The following is a 22,327-nucleotide window of genomic DNA, read 5'->3' on the forward strand; positions in this document are numbered from 1 at the left end:
GAGAAAATACCTGGCTTGCTTTAGCACATCTCTCCATTCTTGTCTATCCTGTGCTTTACGTCTCCGTGCCCGGACTTTTAGCTGTTGTAGATCTGCCTCTACGTCATCAAGCCACCGTACTCGTGGTCTGCCTTTCGGTCGCCTGCCTTTTGGTTTTTGACGGGTGGACAAACTTCAGTGACTTGGGTTAGCGCACCTAAAGGTAGCCTATAGCACGTTCCAGGCATAGGTCGTTTTAGTTTCGTAACAATATTTTTTTTTATATGACTTGGTTGTTAGCTTGCGCAAAACCATGGGCTGCCCCTTTCAGCTCACTGGATAGCTGCCTTTATTTTCGGATCTGGAGAGGATCCTTTATTCGCCAACTGGGGAGGCGCTCGATGGGCGCTCAAAAACTCCACACGAGTTATCGATCCTACTAATTTATCCTAAATGTGCTGATCAATGATGAAAAATTGTAGATCTATCTATCTGCCTGGAGCCTATATTTTTCTTACTGAGTAGACCTATTTAAAATAATATAGATATCTAGAAGCCAAAGTACTTTTGACATCACTACCTTCTCTTCATTAGCCTATCTTTCTCAATGCGCAACGCCCATTTGTGGCTGTTTTATCGAGACGACCGATCCGACAATCCAGTGAGCATGCTACACAACCAGGCAGCTATCTTGATCTAGTGAAGGAGTACTTTTACTGTTTTACTTAAAACACACCGGTCACTACGTTACTAACGTTAGTACATTAACTTCTACAGTTGCACATCCTATATTATACCAGCAAATCCATAGAAGGGCCGCATATTTATATAGGAAGATTTCTCTAGTGACACTCTAGACCCATCAGTAACGGTTATCGTCTCGAGAACTAGCCTTTCTCGGATCCTCACCAAGTGCAACAGATTAGTTCTCGGGCTTGGGTCTATAGGGCTACAAGTTACAACTGCAGATGTTTCCCTGTTTGTCTACCTATGTTTTCTTCAAGAACTGTTCCATAAGGTAGCCGATTCGAGGCCGGAAAGCTTGACTTATCACAGACCAGCTATCCAGATGTCCAATAAAGATAACATTAGAGATGTGCTCGATAATGCTACAAATATCTGCAGAGAAAACGCATCCTCTTCTCCTCTGCAATGATATTTGCGTGCCAATGATGTAAATTTTGTTTTAATGAAGTGACATTTGCCACCGTTTGGGAATGCTTATCATGACCTTTTAAAAATGCAATACTAGGTACTAGGCCTACTTTTTTTTTTAAAGCAGTCACTGCACAGGAGCGGGAATACCTTTCATTAACAATGCGTAGGCACGACCTATTCTGAAGCATGAATGAGAATGAACATAATTATGCGAGAAAGTTATTTTAAAAGACTTAATTATTAAAGGACCTTTAATAAAGGGTATGCTGTTTCACGCCCAATTCAATTCTAAACAGAAAATAGATCTAATAACAATAAATTTGAAGTGAATAAAGGTTTCGACAGAAAATAAACAATTCGCAATTTTAAGTTCCACTGTGTTTACAGCAATTACTTCCGGTACTATTTATCATCAAAGAAAAATTTATGCAGACCTCTACGACTACGGCTACGGACTAGATTCTAATGGTCATAGAGATCTGGTCTAGTTAGATGTAGATCTAGATATAGATATAAGGAAACCTGGTTTTATTTTGACTAGCCTAGAGATGACAACAATTCTAAATTAGACCTAGAGATTGTAGATCAAGTTGTAATATTTATTTGTCTTTGATCAACTCGAACTTCCAACCAAGTAAATTGAAGCTAGTCTGACTGACTCACTGAGTAGTCTCTAACTAGATCTAATTAAAATTAAAGTAAACTGAGTAAGACTAACTAAGTGACTAAGTCTGTCTAAGTTAGTATAATAATAATAGATCTATATTTACATTATAATCTAGATTTACATTTAGGTCATTTTATGATCTAGAGTACATATGACATGATAATATTATTATAAATAGAAAATAGAATACAATGAATGAATTGAATGAATTTATACAATAAAAAAATAATAATATAATAAATTAATATTTAAAATTTAATAATAATACTATTAATAGATATAGTCTAGATCTAGATTAAAATCATTAAATTTAAATAGATCTAGATCTACTTGATCTAGACTAGATCTATAATTTACTAAATTAGACCTAGATCTAGATTCTAGATCTATATGATATCAGATATGATAATCAATTAATTTAAATCATAATAACTTAAATACTTAATCGTTTATGATTGTGATAGAATAAAATCATTTCATGAAATGAGTATACCATGATGCTATATTATATATATATTTAATTTTAAGTGGTAAACTTCTAAAAGTGGCATTCTTTTTTTTTTTTACTACACCTGACTCTGATTAGGGAGGACTTGATTCTTTTCTTATGTAGATCTATATAGTTCTTAATCTTTATCGATGATTAATGATGTTTTATAAGTCATAGATCTATGTCTGAGTCAGTGGTAAACAGCAAAATTTCCTGTCTCTAATTCTCATTGTGTTTGTTTGTCATAATTTTTTTAAATTTTATTTTTGTGAGCAGTGTGTCTGTGTTGTGTTGAAAATAAATATTGTATAAATTAAATATATATATATATAGGTGGGAAGCATGGTCGAGAGGCCAAGTGCGCTTGAACTTGGCTTGGCTTGGCTTGGCTACCTAGAAGGGGGCTTGAGGTTCGACACCCGACTCGGGCAGATCTGTGTTTACTGAGCGCCTATAGGCAGCACGGAAAACCAACTCCTAGATACCCCTTCCCCCCCACTGGTCCACAAATGGTCAGATGTACTATTATAGTATATATATAATGTTTTATATATGTGTGTGTGTGTCTCAGTACTTTTTAGTTTTCTTGAAAATTTTGATTTGTTAACAATATTGCTTTACATTCTAAAGTTAGTTCTGTTGGGTAAATTTCTTAAACTTCTGTTCTAAGAAAATCTCTTTGATATCTGTATGTCCTGAATCATCATCTATTACTCTTGATTAAAGGTTTATTGCCTTTAAACATTGCTTGTTTTGCAGATCATTCCTGATAAATATTTTGGAATTCTTCCATCTTTTATTTTTGAAATAAACATGGTCTGTTCTTAAGAGATCTAGACTCTAGTGAGGATTTATATTAGAATAATATTACAAAATTAGATATTACGGAAGAATTTATAATCTTATTCTAGTTATGTAAAATTTAAAATTTCAACGCATGTAAAATTTAAAATTTCAAGTCTAGTAGGATGATCTTGGCCATGAAATTTAGATAGAAACATATTTATTGTCTTATAAAAAAAAAAGCTCCCCATTTAAGTCATCTGTTTCTATGACCAATTGTTAACCAGGGTGTCATGTGGCTGCCTGGATGATTATTAACCACCTTTATGTTCCCCAACTAATCTAAGTTACCCATTTGTGATGAGTGAACTCAGGAGTGTACTAAAATTCAAATCACCGAAATTTTAACATGAGAACCTTCGGTTCGGAAGTCAAGCTTTTTACTACTCCACCACCACACCATCCTTCTTTTCTCATAGTTTATAAGGATTTCTTATAGATCTAATACAATACCTCTTTTGCTTATCTGTTCTTTATTAATTATTTTTAATTTCTTCCTCTTTTTTATTTTCAGATTACACTTTTTAGTAATATCTTACTAAACTGCAGACATCATGGGTCAAGCTGGTTCTAAACAAGAAATGTTCTGGGAAGCTTGTGGTTTTGGTCGAGCCCACCTTGTGCAGAAGTTTATTGAACATGGCATCGATGTTAACTGGGTGTCCTCTATAGTAAGTTTATTATTTTAAAAAACATTGTTTGTTTTTTTTTAAAAAAATAATGACACTTTATAAAAAAATCTTTTAATCGTTAAAATGTTGTTTTTTTTCTTTTTTATATAATTGACATTATATGCCACTTTTGTAAAGAGATAAATGTTTTGACATTTTTGATTGCTTTTATAATCCAACTATATAACTTTTAGTTTTCATTATGTAAAATTAATTGTGCTCTTTTCTGATTTTAAATAATTTGGTATTAATAGTGCACTTTGCCATAAATTATTTTGCATGCTGTTTCAGCACGGCTGTAGCCCCATTCATGTAGCGTCACAGGGGAAAGCAGATGTTGTGCAACTTCTGATAGATGCAGGTTGTGATCTTTCTGTAGTGGATTCAGTAAGTTCATTTGATTGCTAAACCAATACAGTTGTTTGTGTGTACCAACAAAGACAATCAGTTTCAGTTATCTTTACTTCCCCAACATGATCATGGGTTGATATTTAGAGAAAGGTGGATTCTGGAACCTAGTGCTAGCAGTTAGATAAAGGTGGATTCTGGAACCTAGTGCAAGCATTTAGAGAAAGGTGGATTCTGGAACCTAGTGCTAGCATTTAGAGAAAGGTGGATTCTGGAACCTAGTGCTAGCATTTAGAGAAAGGTGGATTCTGGAACCTAGTGCTAGCATTTAGAGAAAGGTGGATTCTGGAACCTAGTGCAAAAATTTAGAGAAATGTGGATTTTGGAACCTAGTGCTAGCATTTAGAGAAATGTGGATTTTGGAACCTAGTGTTAGCATTTAGTGAAAGATGGATTCCAAAACTTTGTCCAAGCATCCAATTCCTGGTACAAGCCATAGCATCCATCCGAATACATTTTCTAGACCTTTTAAACGTCAGAAAAGTATTGAAAGTATTCTTGGCCATGTTGTTCAAAACTGTGTTGAAACTTTTCACTATTTTCTTAGACTTATACAATGGAAAATTTTACTGACTGACTCATCACCATTAATTACTTAAAGGGCTATCCTAAATTATAAAACTTGGCTTAGAAAATCTTTAGTCTGCCAGGGATGATGTTTATTGTGAACATAAACAATAAAATGTAAGAAAAGTAGTGTGGTTTAAGATCAGAATTACTAGTATTGTTTGAAAAAAATTACTAATACGTTGGCTTTTGGTATTTATGCTGCATGATGTCTCTGTAAGTATGGAGAGTTTTATTGTTCTATTGGTGGGTAAAAGATAAGGATATCTTATTCTTAAAAGCTAAAACAGATGACAAAAGAAATATATATATGTCCATCTTTGCGTCTTAACTCCTATTTGAGGATGCAACACCAACAGAGACATAAAAGACTGCTAAGGATATGCAACTGAGGCAGTTAAATATTGTTTTATAAACACACAAACTCTGTTGCAGGTTTATTTTTGTATAAGCTTATTTAATTAACATTTGGTTTCATTTACTTTAGCAATATATGTCTGTATACATGTGATTTTTTAAGTTACAATAGAATTCCATACAAACATTGGGGCTCTTAGTATTGAAATATATACCAAGCAACTAGTATTAGGATAAAACTTTAAAAAAAATGCTTTTTAAAATTAAAATCAGTTTTGTTACTCCTGTGCAGAGAGGAAATACAGCTGTCCACCATGCTGCCATGCAAGGTCATGCTGACATTATCCAGATGCTTGTGGATGCAGGTGCTGATATCAATGCTCAGGATAAGGTGATTAGATATTTTTATTACCTTTCCCGTTTGTTATGACAGCTGTAGATTTTGAATTTTCATAAATATTTCAATGCTTGAAGTTTTGTTGACAAGATAAACAGCTAAAGTTAAATGTATTTATTTAAAACTTCTAGTTAAAGATATTTTTTAAAAATATATTTGATGCTACATAATATAGGCCAACATGTAATCACAATTATTAAACATTATATTAAACATCTAACAAAATAAAATAAATAATAAAAATAAAATATTACACATTAAAATTATTATACATATAAATCTATAGTTTTATGTTGTGCTTTGCTTTGTTATAGTACAAAAAAAAAATTCTGTAACATAAAATATTTATTGAAAAACTTATTTTACTGTTATTAAATGTTGACTGATATTTAAACCTCTGCTACCTTGGGTCTATACCTAAACTTCCGAAGTCTATCCTGAGGAAAAATCAGGAGCTGGTAACCCTTAGGCAGCTTACAGCACACAGTGCTACACTAACCTGCAACACTGCTTAGAAATCTGTATCACTACTTGTCTTTCCTTTGGACACATTAGCTGCATAGAGATAGAGATTGGGAACCTGCTGTGTGGGCAATATTCTGACCAAGGCTATTGCCCCTTTTTTTCATCTCATTATTTCTCTGAGATGATCCAAAGTTGGTTCACGACTGAGAGAGGCTATAAATAGATTGGCACATAGAAATGCTGATGTGCTTGTCTCAATTTTATCATTACAACATACAAGTAGGATAATTTGTAGTGTGTGTGTTTGTCTTTGGAGTCTAAAGAAGTTTTGAACATTTAAATTTTATTATTAATTGTGTATTTTAAAACTTTGAATTGGAACAGAATGGCTGGACACCTCTACACTGTGCAGCCTACTATGCCCATTTGAGAGCCGTTGAAGTGTTGGTCAGAAACCATTGCAATATAAGTATATTAAACAAGGTATGTGCCTGATAAGCAGTTCAAATGTGCTGTCCACTTATGAATTCAAAATTGCTATTAGTTAATACTAACAATAAGTGGGTAATGTACTTTTAGAAGTTAACTCCCGCCTTAAGAATTTTTATTTTTTTTGATAAATATGGTGGGGAAAGAGTTGAAGTGAGTTCTTATTCTTATTATTACATTATTCAACATGTTCTAAAATTACTTTAAGCAGAGGCAATCTTTGTGTCCCACAGTGTAACAGTTATCATATCGCTTTAAGTCTTAATAGCCCACATTGTGATAATTATTATATCTTAGAAATCTTGGTGGCTCACTGTGCAGCATTATTTAAGCAATGAGTTATCTAATTATTGTTGTGTTTATTCCCCAACTCTAGGATGGTAGATCTGCCCTTATCGAGACAGCTCGCTCCAAAAATTATGAAGAGGAGAAAATTTTGGGAGAAATTGCCAGATATTTAATCAAAGCCGGATGTGAAGTTGACTTGAAATGTACAGATTTAGGAGAGGTTTGTTTTCGCTTGTTTCAATAATTGCTTTTCAATAACTGAAAGTTAAAAAAATCCTATCAAGTCTGAAGATGATACGTAAATAACCAACTTACAAAACTAAGTATTTTTTCTTTTAATTTCAATATTCTTATATTTAAAAAAATATATTTAAAATCAACACATCAAGTTAAAACGTTAAATTATTTAATTAATTATGTGAAGTTATCTTGAAAGGTACAGATTTAGGAGAGGTTTGTTGTTGCTTGTTATTTCAATAATTGCTTTTGAATAACTGAAAGATGAATTTAAATTTTAAAAAGTTGCATACACCCACTAGTACATTTCAACAAGCACTAAGTTTTATATCATCTTTTTGTTTACCATCAGACTTATTGTCCTGACTTGGCTATCCAATAAAATGAAAGAAACAAAAGTCTTTTTGGCTTTGTCCATTGAAATGTAGCAATTTTTATTTTAAATATTACAATGTTACTTAAGGCTCCTTAAAGTAGATCATTTCTTTGTTATAAAGATAGCTACCATTTCTATTATGATAATTTGATACAATCATTGGAGTTGAAATAGAGAAGATACCAGGGTCTGAGTAATGGAGCAGATACCAGGGGCTCCATTATAGACAAAATACCAGGGGTTCAGTAATAGATAAGATATCAGCTGCTCAGTAATAGACAAAGTACCAGGGGCTCAGTAATGAAGAAGATAACAGGGACCCTGTAATAGACAAGATATCAGGGGCTCAGTAATAGGCAAGATACCAGGGGCCTAGTAATAGACAAGATATCAGGGGCTCAGTAATAGACAAGATATCATGGGCTCAGGGACTGGTGACTTTTGAGAAGATTCCTTTCATTGCTCAAAAAAAAATATTTTAAAGTTGTTATTAAATATATTTTTGAATATTGTTTTAAGATTTAATGATTCATGAAAAGCACATTTTTACCTATCTCTAAAGTCAGTCGAGCTTTTTAATTTTGAAGTTTTTGGACGAAACCCAGTGTTAACAACTATGTCTTTTTAACTTAAATATGTTCTTTGGGTCATTGTAATTTTTGCTGTAACTGTATATACTGTCTTCTTTGAATCCTTTTCCATTTATTGAAATTATTGAAGGTATAAAATTATTGAATTTTTTTTTTTTCTGTCTCTAAAACTATCCAGGCCAATTTCACTGGACTTATGTTTGCTGCCTATCACAATCACCTGGAAGTGGCCTCGGCATTCATTGAGGGAGGTTGTGACCTAAACAGTGCAACTTGCTATGTAAGTCATTCACTACCATTGGTCTTCTGTTTGGTCTTGATAAAGGTCTGTGTCAGCTCATGACAGCTGGTCCATGTAAATAATTGTAGGCATATTACTCTCTTATTAAAAAGAAACTTCTTTTTTTTTTAATCCCATTTTCTCATTTTTGTAAACTCTTATGCATCAGAATACACCAGCCATTAAACACACACACCATAACATATGTTCTCATGTATGAATATTTACTAACAGTGCAATTTACAGTTATAAATGACCTCTTTGAGATTTGAATCCTAGTGTAGGCTGGATTAGTTAAATTACAACCTTAGGGTATCCCAGATCCAGCTCTAATAGGTGCTAAAATTATTTAAGCAAAAAGTCAACTTTTGGTGACCAAATCAAATCAGTCTGAAGCCCTATATAATTGTTTAACTTATCATACCTTAGCAGCAGTTCAGTGGATAGAAATGGAAACATGGTTTCAGTTCTGGAGCAAGACCCAAGAAGCCAGTGGAGTCTGGGGATGCATAAATCACCCATGGCCTGTGTTGGAGATTATCCCGACCTTAACAAAACTATTATAGTAGTGCAGGATTAAGCATGGATCAAGTTTTGATCCCTTTCTCTTCTTGCCCCATTGCAGGGAAGAAGCGGAAACAGTGTCTCATATTCATTTTTACTGTTCCAGACTTGCTAAATTCCATTTTTACAGGTCTGGGATACCACATGCTCTTGGCCTGTATGGTGACTTTCACTTATTAATTTGTGTTTATTAATAAATAATCAAACACAGCTGGTAATCTGGTAACTTAGAAACTGGACATATGCATCCCTAGAGACTTTGAAGAATGGAAAAGAACCAAGCAGTTAGGTCACGCATTTATCATGATTAATAATAGTAAGCCAAGCACAGATATTGCGGTCAAATCATTTAAGTCTATTATATGATGTCAGTTCCAGAAATTTTAAGGTAAAAAAATCTAAAAGAACTGAATTGACATTTTTTTTATTATAGCTTTTATATAGCGCTACTTTCAGGCTTATAGCATGCTCAGAGCGCTTTTGGTCCAATCTCATTTGTGGACCAATGGGGAAGGAGGGTATCTAGGAGTTGGTTTTCCATGCTGCCTTTAGGTGCTCAGTAAACACAACTCTGCCCGAGTCGGGTGTCGAACCTCGAGTCCCCTTTTAGGTAGCCAAACCAAACCAAGTTCAAGCGCACTTGGCCTCTCGACCACGCTTCCCACATTTTAGAAGTTTTAGAAGATTCTTATAAATGTAATGTTTCTGGAAAGAATCATGGTTAGAGCATATATAGAGGAAGATCTTCTTGAAGAAGGAGTAGAGTTGAGTTAGGGGAGTTGTTGAAGTCCATAGATACAGAAGTCATTGGAAGTTCAGCCTATTGTTTATTCATCTCTGTCTTATTTTATTCATTCTTTGTATGGATTTAATAATAGTATTTTTCATTACTGTGAATTCATAAAAAGGATATCAAGCGTTTTATTTCAATCTATGTTCTAAACAGGTGTTTTTTTTTAGTGACATGTTCATATTATAAATTGGGAGTATCTTTCCCGCTTTATTTCTTTCATTTATTTCATTGGAGCATTCATATCATTAGATTAAAAACTTTCTCTAATCTATAAGAAGTCACGAGCTTAATTTAAGTTTAATCTTGAAGAATAAATTCTGTTCTCTAGACCAAGTGGACGGCACTGCACTGGGCCAGTGACTGTGATAATGCAGAAATGGTGTATCTGTTGCTTGATGCTGGAGCTGACCCAACAAAAACTGGCATGGTATGGATGTCTTCATAAATGTTTATTATTTCTATACATTTCTTTCTTTCATCAAGCAGTATGGTCTAAAAGAGAAGTTGCTTTTAAAAGTCCATACACATTAACAAAAACATAAAAGTCCTTCTGTAACACTTAAATTCACACAAAAAATACAGTAAAGATGGAAGTTATTCAATTTTTTTTTTTCAGTTTAAAAATAAAAAAAAAACAAAAACTTATTTTTTTCAGGGCAAGGGGTGTGTGGTTGTTGAGTGGTCAGAAGGTGGATGTGGTTGCTGAGTGGTTAGAAAGGTGCGAGGTTGCTGAGGGGTAACAAGGGGGGGTGGGGGATTGATGAGGAATAAAGCAAATGGCTTCTGAACGGAGAGGTTTCAAGTTCAAATCCTGGTCCAGACTGTGTGAATTTAAACTTAGGAGTTTAGGACGCCCTGCACAAGTTTAAAGAGTACATTCATACATTGGGGAAGTTTAAGGCAGTAGATCATTGAGCAGGCCACATTACACCATCTTCATCACTTCACATTATCTGCCCTTATTGCAAGTCTGAAAGGGGTACCTTCAATTTACCTGCAGAGCAAAATTAAAATCTGGTTTATGTAAATAAATTATTTGTTTTGTAAACTTTTGAAAGTGTTATGGAGCGATTTCAGGATTTTCGTAATTAAGCTTGAACTTGTCCACCCAAAGTAAAATTTTGTAGTGAAGTAAAATTCAGATTAAAAGTTTTAACCTTTTTTTTTTTTCTTGAACACAGAGAGGAGAGTTGGCTTCAGACAGGTCCAAAGATGTCGAAACCAAAGAAATACTGGATAAAGCAGTTTTAACGTTCCGTGAAGGAGATAGAGGGGAAACTACCTCACTGTCTTCTGCTCATTCAATGAATGCTCAGGCATCTCTGGACACAGCCAGAGCTTTAGAGGTATGGTAAACATTATAGGTTTGACAGTGATAGTTTAAATTGTGAATATTTCTGTTTTTAATGGGTGGGTAAAGAAGTGCTGTATTAAAGTTCAAAGTCCTACTCTGGTAGAGATGTCCTCAACTTTTATTATTGTTTCTGTGTTAAATGAGCTGAAATAGGATTTCTTACTTAGGAGGACTAAATGCATCTTTGAGGGTTCTTATTTTTTAACTGTATACCAAGCAACTAGTATTAAGATAAAACTTTAAAAAAAAGCTTTTTAACATTAAAATCGATTTTGTTACTCCATAGAGTAGGTGGTGATTATTATTACTATATCCTTGTGGTGGCCTTATGTATATTCAGTTTAATCATATTTCTATTAAGTTCTAGAATTTGTGTAACCACTGTATCTTCATGAGTCAATATGAATTATCTATGCAACTAAAAATGAATAAGAAGAATTAACTTTTTTACAATTTACAATATAGGCAGGGCATGTCTGCTACCAATATAAAGCAGCAAAAAGTAGAATTTAAATTACATGTTTGGACGGAACTTTATTATATTTAGTGAAAATAACCAAATTTTACAATAATACATTGATTGGGAAAAAATCCTGATTTATTAGTATGAAATCAATAAAAAAATTATTTTGGTTCTTTTTTGTGCAAAAGTCACTTATAATTATTTGATTATCAATCTTATTATTATTATTAGCCATAGCCCAATGCTTAATTTGGCAGAACTTATTGAGTTTTTAAGAAAGAACCTGGCTTTTAAAATTGATCATACAAAATCGTACAAGATCTCATGCCAGCTAATTAAATAAATTGCTTATACTTATATTGTATAAATATATTTTGAATTATTGTACATAATGAGTTTACTTCTAATTTAACCAAAAACAACTTTTTAAAATAATATAACTAGTTGTTTGTGTTTTACAAATTGGGTATGTTATTAGATTATCTTCTGTTATTCAGGCTATCTGGTGTGAACAAAGAGTAAAATGATTCTAACCACAAAAAAGAACAAAACAAAATATTATAACAATCATGTATAATTGTAAGACTATAATTTTTTTTTTGTTTCTATATGATTGGAATTTGTTTGTTTTGGCTTTTTTTTTAATTATTTATTAAAAATTTTATTTTATTTGTTTCCTTTAGAGCTTATCAACACATGCCAAAAACAGAGACATCTTGTCTGTGCCACTACCAACTATGCCAGCTTTGGGCATCGCCTCCAGATCTGATCCTAAGACAAGGTACACAAGAAGGACGGTCACTGAGGTTGCAGTGAAAAATGTCAATGCCAACTTTCCATGGAAGAGTTACTCCAAGCAAGGGTCCCCGAGCCCAGACAAAGATGGACAAGGTGGCGATGAAGAGAAGAGAAAAATGTTCCCTTCACAGGATGACAAGACCAATGCATTCATGGACTCATTGGCACAGAGGATTAACTACATGACCAGCAAGATAGCAATAATGGGTCAGACCGACCCCAAACCACAGTCGAATGGCACCCTGGAGGACACGACCTTAAAGTCCTCCAATGGGTGTGACAGCCCAGGCGACTCAGGCCTGTCCACAAGGGTCTCATCTGAGCTAACCACTCCAGATGATGGTGTCCAAGGCTCATTATCTCTAAACCTCAAACAGGGTTCCGCTAATGATGATGACAAGAAAAGCCTTAGCCCCAGATCCCCAAGATCCACTTCTGGGACGTCGTCGAAATTGTCCAGTCCAAGCAAGCATGACATGCTGGATGCAGAAGCGGACCATGATATCATCGAGGAAAGCCACAGGGGGTTCGCCATTCTCCGTGCTTTGCAGGAAAGGCATAGACGCAGCATGTACCTAGAGGAGACAACTGTGGAAACAAAGGTTACTCCTGAAAGTGCAGACAAGTCGGAGATCCTGTCTACGGTGTAACCAATCCATTTCTTGATTTTATAATGTTTTTCTATTATCATCTCTGGAGAGATGTCCCTAAATTAGCTCTGTATTATGGAAGTAATAATTATGTACAGTTGTATAATTGTATTCAATCTCATACCTAAATTGATTTTAAAATATAGACATTGTTCTAGGTATGTTAAGATAGCTTTGTAATGTAAAAATTAATTATAATTATAAATCTTTTTTCTTTTTTTTGTTTTTTAATATGAATTTATTATTTATTTGTGCTTATTAAGTTCTGTCTTAAAATAACATATTATAGGCCCCTAACTAACTCCATTGCTTGCTATTTTTTAAAGTCATATTTTGTTTGTCTTGAACTCAGTTCTCCCAATACAATGTTGTTTTTTTTGCTTGAATTTCTTATTTTTATTTTTTTTCTTCCCCTTTTCTTCTTTTTAATTGTTTATTCATATTTCTGAATTCCAGAATTTGTGTATATTTATTCAGATTTGCATTGGTAACTTTTCACAAAGCCCTGAATTCGAATCCTTTTAATCATTTATATTTCTTTCATACCTCAGTGTAAATTTTATCAGCACTAGTCCTGCCCATGTGTCAAACTTATTTTTTTCTTTGTTTCTGTGCACAGCACAAACTGAATGACTGACTAGAGTTGCACCACCAATTCTGTTGTGGCATTCCAATTTTAAAAAACAACAAAGTAACACAGGAATTATTTCATACAAGTGATTACCTACTAACATAACCGAGAGTTTCAATTTGTCTGGAAGATATTAAACTATGCGTTATTGAATCTATTCCCAAAAAAGTTTTGAAAGTGCCAGAGATTGTTTCGATTGCTAGTTTTACTTGAATATTGCTGCACTCTATTGGTAATACAACTTTCATTCCTATGTTCTAATATTTCTGAGCTACTTCTCTCAAAACTTTATGGTAACTTAAAAGAATTACTAGTCTATTATTTCAATAACAAAAATTTTCTAGGTGAAACAAAAATTCTAGAAGGCCATCTAGAGTTACTTGGAAATAAGTAGATTTCATTGTTTTTTTTAATTTATTTGTAAAGATAGTTGTATATATGTGTTGGAAAGTTTTCAGTTCTGTTCATATATAATTGAATTTACTTCTAGATAAATGCTAAGCAATCTAGTTCACACGCTTTTTTTAAACTAGATGGACATTATCTATTACTAGGCTCAAAACTACCAGTATGTCTATTTGTATTTATTGTTTAGTTACATGTTAGGTACAAAGACCTGTACCCTCTTTAAAAAGTTTTTTTTTTTTTAATGTTATCTTTCCAAAATTGCACTAACCTATATGAATGACACTGTTGCTATCTTCATCATTCCTGTTTGTTATGATACCTTGGAAGTTTCTAACACTGATGAACTATGTGACTTCTTTCCATCTTGCTTTCCCCCACCCCCACCCTTTCTTTTTCATGTATTTTTGAGCCATTTCTCAATATGGGTTCAGGGTTGCGCCTAGGTTACACCTTGTTGAATTTGCACAGCATAACCTAAATTAGGTTGTCACACATAATACAAAAGGTTGTGAGATTTATTGCCAGTTGTAATTGTGGCCAGAATTTTTGTGATTTTTAAAGTAAACCTTTTTTTTTAGTGCTAAAACATTTTGTATTTCCAGTCAAATATTTGATGTGTATTCCAATTTGGTTCTTTTTCAAAAGACTATCTAAAGTCTGTTAGCTTTTGGTCTGTATCTATAGATTGGAAGAAATGGTTTCAGTTTCTTGTTTTAAAATTGTTGATGGGGCTATTTCTGTCCCTGGCAACGGATTATACTTAACCTTTAATCTGTTGAATTGAAGTTTAACTGTTATTGTCTTGTACTCATTTATGAATGATAAATTATTCCTCATCTAATTAACATCACGACCTTAGCACTGTGAAACTAATATGGCAAAGGAGATGATTTGTTGTGTTGTCAATTAAGGGTGCTGGGGATTTACAAATACAAAAATTTGCTATGCACACAAACTTCTACATATCACTCTTTAAGAGCTTTAAAACTAATGGATGTGGAACACATTAAAAAAAATATTTTTTGAGGTTACCTTCTGTCCATGAAGTATGGTAAATTGTATTGTACCTGCTTTTTTAAAAAAAATCATCAATATGCTGAGTTTCATTTGGGAAGGGCGCAAGATATCATAATGTAGTTTCATTTTTTCACACAGAAATCTAAATATCTACAGAAGGCTAAACTTTCAGGAAAATCAATGACTCTTTATTTCATTTCCTCAACGTATAGTCCTGAGAGAAATTTCACAGATGTTGCTTTCATAAAGTTGACTGAATTTTTTTTTTTATTTTTTTTTTTTAAAACTATATCAATAGATTGAATATTAAGCAATATATTTAGTGGTAAGGAAGTAAACACTGGCTCTTTACTCATATAATAATGGGGCGTCTCTTGATAACTTTCGCTTTCGAGTCAAGAACATTGATGTTTGATGTCGTCTTTCTTCACCTGTTGAAGAGCTCATTATCTAGCCTACATTGCTATTAAGCTTTTTGTTAGGCTATGTTAAGCCTCTGACAGGCTTGGATTACTGTCACCTCTTTTTTTCTGATGAAAATATGAAATGAAAAGATGTTTACTCCCAGTGTTCGTTACTAGAGAGATGGGTTTCAAAACAATTTTTTTACTTACATTTTTTGTTTCTCCCGGCTAGTGTTGTCAACAATGCTTTGTGATCTGTTGGGTTTTTTTTATCCTCAAAATGATGGTGATTTCAATGTGATTTCAATGTTTGCCTTTACTTAGTTCAGGAAAAAACTTGTATTGATGCAAGTTGTATGCTCATACAATTAGTTCCGTCAACTACAGTCACTGGTGCAAGTAGGTCTTGGATGAAAGAATTAGGCTTACAACTTACACTAATCCAATGCTAGAGTCCAGTGAGGTTGAAATCTTGGTTGAGCCCACAGCCCCAGAAGTTGTGCAAATAACTAGTTCTTTCTATCTTTAATTATCAGTTAAATATCCCTCAACTTTTTTTCTTATACACCACCCCTTTATATCTTTAGTCTAATCATTAAATATTTGGGACCAGGATTGTCATTTATGATTGATGTGTACTTGCATAACCAACAAAATTTTTGTTGAATTTCTACACAGAAAGGTAGAGTAAAAACTAACACACAGAAATACACTGATTTATTCTATTTCCCCTAACATCCACGAATGTTTTTTTTAAGTTCTTAAGTTATAGTTTTTTTCCATATTTATATTTCAAGTTATTGAAATCCAATTTTTTGGAGAAGAATAAATTAATTTTGTATTGTATAAAAAAAAAAGAACATACTGTCATTGTATCTTAAAATAACAGTAATGTTTGCTGCTTTTTTTGTATGATTAAAGCTTAAGTGTTAAGCTGTAAAGTTTTTTCATAGGTTTTTTTGCTATTTATCTTTATCATTTGTGAAGATTGTAAACTGAGTTAACTGCATTTAAAATTCTTATACCTAATGTACACTTGAACACTACATGGTGCTATATTTTCTGTTGTTCATATGTATGTGAGAGTGTATTTAGTCCACTATCCAATGAAAATTGGTTTCCAGAAATTGAAATGATGTTGGTTATATTGTTGTACTAAATGAATTTTATTATATAGAGGTTTTAAAACTATATATATATATCAGACCTGCATATTGTTGCAACATTATGCAATAGTCGAGTTTGTAGTAAATCCTAAAATATCTAAATTATCTCGTAACACAGGACGTGTTTGTTTAGTCAAAATGAAATCTATTGTCCAAACCAAAAAGGAAAGTAGATGATGGCCAGATTTTGGAAATTGTTTTCAATGCATAATTCTTGGGAAAGTCTTGTCAGTTGAATATTGTAACCATAGAATGAGTATAAAGTCAATGACTAGCTATACTTAATGCTAGCTGGTGAAGTACTTCAGATTATTGACTTGCCAGTAAGGAAATACTACCAGTTATCATAATCTACTGGAGATTCAGGCAACAAAATAATCATATTTTTCACAAGACAACATAGTTGTAACATATACAATATTCTTTAGCTAAATATGATCGCTATTAAAAAAAAAAAACAGCTATCTAAAAACAGAAAAGTAATCCACTTGACTTATGCTGGGTTTGTGTTTTATCTCCCTTTTCTAGCTACTGTTTAGTGAATCAGTTTTAAGAAATGTTTCCAAAAGGTTGTGTGTGTTGAGCTCAGATGTACAATGTGCTTCTGACTCTGAGGACTGATGTTTGCACTGAAAGTAGTGCATCCGTATGACTATGGTACTTTATTGGGCTTTTGGCGTTGATTAGTTAGCATTAATATTATAAAAAGAACAATGAAATCAGAAAAGAAAAAAACTCTTCACATCAAATCTATTTCTAGTTTATTGTACAGTTTCTGACAAAAGTACATTTCTGCTTTGTGTAAACTGATTTTGAAAAAACAACTAAATGCGCAATCTTAATAATGCTTGTTTTCGCTTCCTTTTGTTGATCATGTCATCAGTAGATTTTTTATCTTCAATGATATTTTTGTTCAATTTTCAATAAATTGTTATTAGAATAATTTTTGGCACATTAGAAAGTTATTTGAATAGTTAAAAAAAAATTGACCAAATAGGAAAAAAAATCATTGTAAAGTATCTGCTCTTAAAAGAAAAAATAAGAAACTAGTTGTACATGATGTGCGTCTAAGGTCAATCAGATTGTTCAATTTCACTTATAATTTAAATGCAAGTTGTGTTTGTATGCCTGCTTGTGCTATTCACTCAGGACTTCCTTCTCCTCACCTTGATCAAGTCCATTGTAATGCTGTTTTATACATCCAATTATGTTGCTGCATTTGTGCTAAAGTAAGGGAAGACAATCTTAGAGCACTTCACCCTTCACTTTGTTACCCCCCCCCCCCTTTTAAATTGTCCACCACTCCTCAGACGTCCAAGATTCTATTGAGAAGTTAAGTCCTTTTTATGAAAGTATAATTCTTCTACACACATTATGAATTATGTTTCATTTTAGGAGCATGTGGCCACCTTACTGTACTTGTTTGTAAAGTTTAGTGGCAATCACATGACTTTCACAACTGCAGTACAGAATGGCTTGTCCTTTTAGTCTGTCCTCTCCTGTTTACCATTCATTACTGAGATCTTAACTCTTTCTCTCTTAATTGACGATACCAGCGTTGATTTGACCTCATTAAATTAAATTAATGTGTAATTTTATTTCACTTTATTTTGTCTTATATAAAAAAAGAGCATGCATTCCCCTTTAATTCTATACCAAATAAAACATTTTGTGGTAAGAATATTTTCTGGTAAGAAAGGACGAAGCTATTGAAGCTTAATTATAACAGGGTAGTGAAATAGTCATGAGCAAAAGGAAGAATTCCGTCGAAACGTGGAAAAATAATTATGGAAAGAGTTAAAAATTTTTTGTTCTTTTGCGCATAGTGAAAAAGGTTTGTCTTTTTTGCAGGATTGCTTCCATCCCATCCTCTATAGTAATAGTAATGATTCATTACTTTTCTGTAGAACAACCTTTTTGAGAACCATGGAAATTCTCTTCAGCTCTTTGTTTAAACTGCTCATATAAAATAAGTTCAGGGGGAACTGGCTGGAAGGTGTTGTTGCTCACAAAAGATAGCTGTATAGAAACATTATGTTGCATGCTGTCATCACGTTAGATAGTGCATATTATGAACATCATGCAATTAGTGTTGTATATCCCTCCCATTGTACATATTTCCTGGTTCATTCATGAATTAGTCTGCTCAGACACATAAATATTTATATATATATATATATAAAAATGTATTTATACAGTGTATCAATATTAATTACTAATACTTTATTGTTATTGTATTTGACTCCTTTGCTTCTGCTGCCTGTATTCTTAACCTTTGGTAAGATAATACTTCAGTCCTGTGATTTCAAGTATCAGTTTTTCTTGTCAAATTTTTTTCTTCCTTTAAGACCTATCAAACAACATAGTTTACAAGAGTGTCAGTTAGGTTTTTTTTACTTTCACCAACATGAGATACTCTCTCGATTAGGTAGGTGAATTCAGAGACATTCTACATTTTTGAAATAAATCTCCACCCTTCACTAAGATTTCTGCCTAAACCCATGCTTAATTATGTTATTAATTATATTCATCTCATTATTTCTTGTCTACCATGCCCTTTGTTCAGAAATAAAATAGATAATTTCTTTTTCCTCAGAGATCTAATTGAAATAAGTTAATTCCAAGTGATCATAATATATAAGAATTATTTCTTGTTATTTATACTGGTACTTTATATTTTGCAGAAGTACTGGTACCTAAAACTTTGTAGCATTTTTTTTTGTTGGGGAAAGGCGTGTATTAAGGAGTCTTTTTTTATAGCAAATATATTCTGTGGAATTAATTTTGTGTTTATAATCATTTTAGTTGGCTCATTAAGAAAAAGAGAGCAAATTTTATAAGTATTTTTTTTTTGTAATGTGCCTTATTTGTGTGTGATATGTTGGACTATTTATTTCAGTTCAATGGCAGTCATATTTTGTTTTAATATTTATTTTTTGTTCTGCAATTTTGAAAATTTGGCAATTAAGTTTGTGCAATATGAGAATCAAAGCAACAAGGAACTCTTTAGGTATTGCTTTTTTTTCCTTACAATTAAAAAATAATTGTGAAAGGTTATTGAAAATTAACAGGCTTTGATAATTAGCTTTATTGGTTAGAAGAATGACTAGGATAATTGTTTATTAATATAATAATTTCTCTTGATTTTCTAACAATTTATATTATATTTTAGACACTGTAGTGCTATTTATATGAATGTATGTTTTCTAGCTTTATGTGTATCATGTTATAAATTACCATTCTCATTTGTAGCTTTTTATATTGGTATGTAAACTTGAAAGGAATGCAGTGATGTTTTTTATGTTCATCAATAGCTCAACCGCATTCTGATATACTATTATATTGTTGTGTATATGTGTATCTAAACTAACGACAGAATCTATCTAGATGCTAATAGCACATTTTCTTTCAAAATCGCCTGCTTGCTTTTTTCATTTGTGTTCTTTTACAAATATTAATATTGTTAGTTCATGGGGAAAAAATGTATGCCACAAGTTTCATGCCAACACGTGTAAATTTTTTGTTCTGAGTTAATTATTTATGTTGTTTCTCTTGTTTTACCCACCTTCATGTTTAAAATTAGAATGAGAAATTTGAGTTTAAATGTCTGCTTGCTTTTTAGAATTTTTTTTTTAAGTGCCAGTTGCTTTGAGTTAAACAGAGTAAACAAAGTAATTCTGCCTTTCTGAACTTAACTATAAATGTTAATCCTTTTTTTTTTCATTTACTTCTAAATTTATGGATCCTGAGATGCTTCTTTATTTCCATTAATATCATTTATTATTGTCAGCGATTCTTATTCTGTATGCTAGGGCAAATTTGTTCTTTCTTAGATCATGGAACAGGCTGTCTGAATCATCCAAGAAAAAAATTGTCTTAGCAAAGTTTAAGTCTAATTAACATGCATGACTAGATAAACACCTGGATATGTGTTGGTTGTAATTATATTTTTTTTGAAGGAACTTTAGTTAGTCAGATCAGAAAGAAAAGTTGCTTTTGAAACTTTATTCATTGAAGAATCTCCATTTCGTCAGTTTATTTAACGAGTTATTTCATTTAGTTTTCTTGTTTCTGAAAAACTTTATTGCATTATTACAACTCTTTGTTATGTTGACATTTGATCAAATCAGCCAAAACTTTGCTTGTTTTATTTGTTCTCTTCTTTATTGGAAAAATCAAACCAAAAATGTATCCATATTGTTTTCTTTTTCTCATATAGTTTTATAATCTGCATGATTTAAAGTTGTTTGTGTATCCCTTATTCCAGTTGAATGATGTAAACCTAAGTTTCAATTCTCTTTTGAGATTCCCTTTTTTTTTAGAATATGAGTTTTAAGCATCATTTGTCCTTTTGTTTATTTTATGATTTTGTATCACTCTAGTTCACTTTGAGGATCAAGTTTTATTTCCTTTTTTTTTTTTTTTTTGGGTTTTTAAATTGTAAAATGTATCTCAATATAAAGTGTAACACTTGAATGTGAAACAAATACCAGTGTTACAACAAAACTTATGTAAACCACTGTACCATCCTCCCTGATTGGTTTTCAAAGTTCAGCAAATAGCCAGGCATAAAACTTAAGAATTTTTTTTTACTTTTTTTTTTTTAATTCACCTATTTATGTGTAGAAAGATTGTATCACTGCATTTATTGAAAATTGATTTTTTCTGTGTGTTGACTGCAATGTGTTCAGGCCAGTTCTGGACTCTTTATGTATATTTAACGTCATTCTTTTTTTATATATTTTAAGTAAGCCAGTTGTTTAGAGAAAGAAGGAAATTTTATTTAACGCAAGTATGTAACTACGTTTAGGCCTGCAATCAATATTTCTGTAACTCATTACCACCTTTGTAAAATGCTTTACTCTATGAATAGTTATTTGGCTCTACTTTAGCTTCTGCAGATTCAGATTGATATCTTACAATTATTTTGCAGATAAAATTTTGTAGTTCAAATGTTTTAGTCATGGTAATTTTTTTTGGCTTGCTTTTGATTCCCCCCCCCCCTCCTTTTTATTTTTTTTTTGGTCATCAGTGACCACTATCTAAATTGACTTTTCTCAAAGTGACTTGACCCTATAAATGTCTCTAACTTAATAAAGTAATACAGGCCAGCAGCTTACTTTTATTTTATTGATACAAACTGCTATTTAAAAAAACACATTTGTCTCCCTTCTCAGTGAAAAAGAAAAGCAAAACATGCCAACTTTGTTGGACAAATGTGATGTCGCATTAATGATCACATCTTCTATTTTCTCTTATTCCTGTAAATTCAAATCACTTCGCTTTTGTATATACACACCAATCTTTATCTTATAAGTAGAATCTCAGTCAGAATATGGAACAAGTATTTTATTGTAGCTATTACATTTTTGTCACAACACAATGTATTTGAATTATAAACTGCACTACAATTAGAATCTTTAAATATTGTAGTCTTCTGGGGAGTTTATTCAATAGTTTAAATTTTGTCTCTACTAGATCTAGTTATCTCACCTTTACTGTAGATGTCTTTTCCTCAACAATGTAACAGTTCCCTCCCTTGTATTTTTGTCTTTCATGCTCATATTGGAAATCAATAAAACTACAAAAAGCCATAGTTTGAACTCGTTCAAATCAAATGTGTTTGTTATTTGTTACTTTGTTTATCATTAGCTCATTTATTTCCCCTATTTTGGAAGTACAGGGTGTCTTTAATATTAATGCTTCATTTTATTGTGTACAATTGATAATCTTCTTGTTGTTTTTACTATTCCTCTATTCAGCTTGAAAATTCATGGGGACTTTGAAAAAAAAAAAGACATTATTCTCAAAAACAGG

The 22,327-nt window shown here is 32.3% G+C and overlaps 1 protein-coding gene across 2 annotated transcripts; it reads left to right on the plus strand.

The window, feature by feature from the left end:
* Nucleotides 1-1,531: 1,531 nt before the first annotated feature.
* Nucleotides 1,532-22,104, plus strand: LOC106055320 (ankyrin repeat domain-containing protein 50-like). Of its 2 annotated transcripts, none has more exons than XM_013211521.2 (10): nucleotides 1,532-1,844; nucleotides 3,652-3,808; nucleotides 4,100-4,195; nucleotides 5,433-5,531; nucleotides 6,387-6,485; nucleotides 6,868-6,999; nucleotides 8,161-8,262; nucleotides 9,948-10,046; nucleotides 10,801-10,965; nucleotides 12,120-22,104. In XM_013211521.2, exons 2-10 carry the CDS (start codon nucleotides 3,692-3,694, stop codon nucleotides 12,882-12,884), a joined length of 1,674 nt encoding a protein of 557 aa, XP_013066975.2. In that variant the 5' UTR covers nucleotides 1,532-1,844; nucleotides 3,652-3,691; the 3' UTR covers nucleotides 12,885-22,104. The 2 variants fall into 2 exon arrangements, with proteins under 2 accessions (XP_013066975.2, XP_013066976.2); XM_013211522.2 differs by having other exon boundaries at nucleotides 1,532-1,771.
* Nucleotides 22,105-22,327: the final 223 nt, after the last annotated feature.

Source organism: Biomphalaria glabrata, chromosome 17 (assembly GCF_947242115.1).
Source record: "Biomphalaria glabrata chromosome 17, xgBioGlab47.1, whole genome shotgun sequence".
Taxonomy (NCBI): Eukaryota; Metazoa; Mollusca; class Gastropoda; family Planorbidae; genus Biomphalaria; species Biomphalaria glabrata.

What these genes read in the sequence shown, in the direction of transcription:
- LOC106055320 (XM_013211521.2), top strand. Translation starts at nt 3,692, where the DNA reads ATGGGTCAAGCTGGTTCTAAACAAGAAATGTTCTGGGAAGCTTGTGGT. An exon ending in TTAACTGGGTGTCCTCTATA is followed by an intron (nt 3,809 to 4,099) that starts GTAAGTTTATTA and finishes ATGCTGTTTCAG; the next exon opens with CACGGCTGTAGCCCCATTCA. An exon ending in ATCTTTCTGTAGTGGATTCA is followed by an intron (nt 4,196 to 5,432) that starts GTAAGTTCATTT and finishes ACTCCTGTGCAG; the next exon opens with AGAGGAAATACAGCTGTCCA.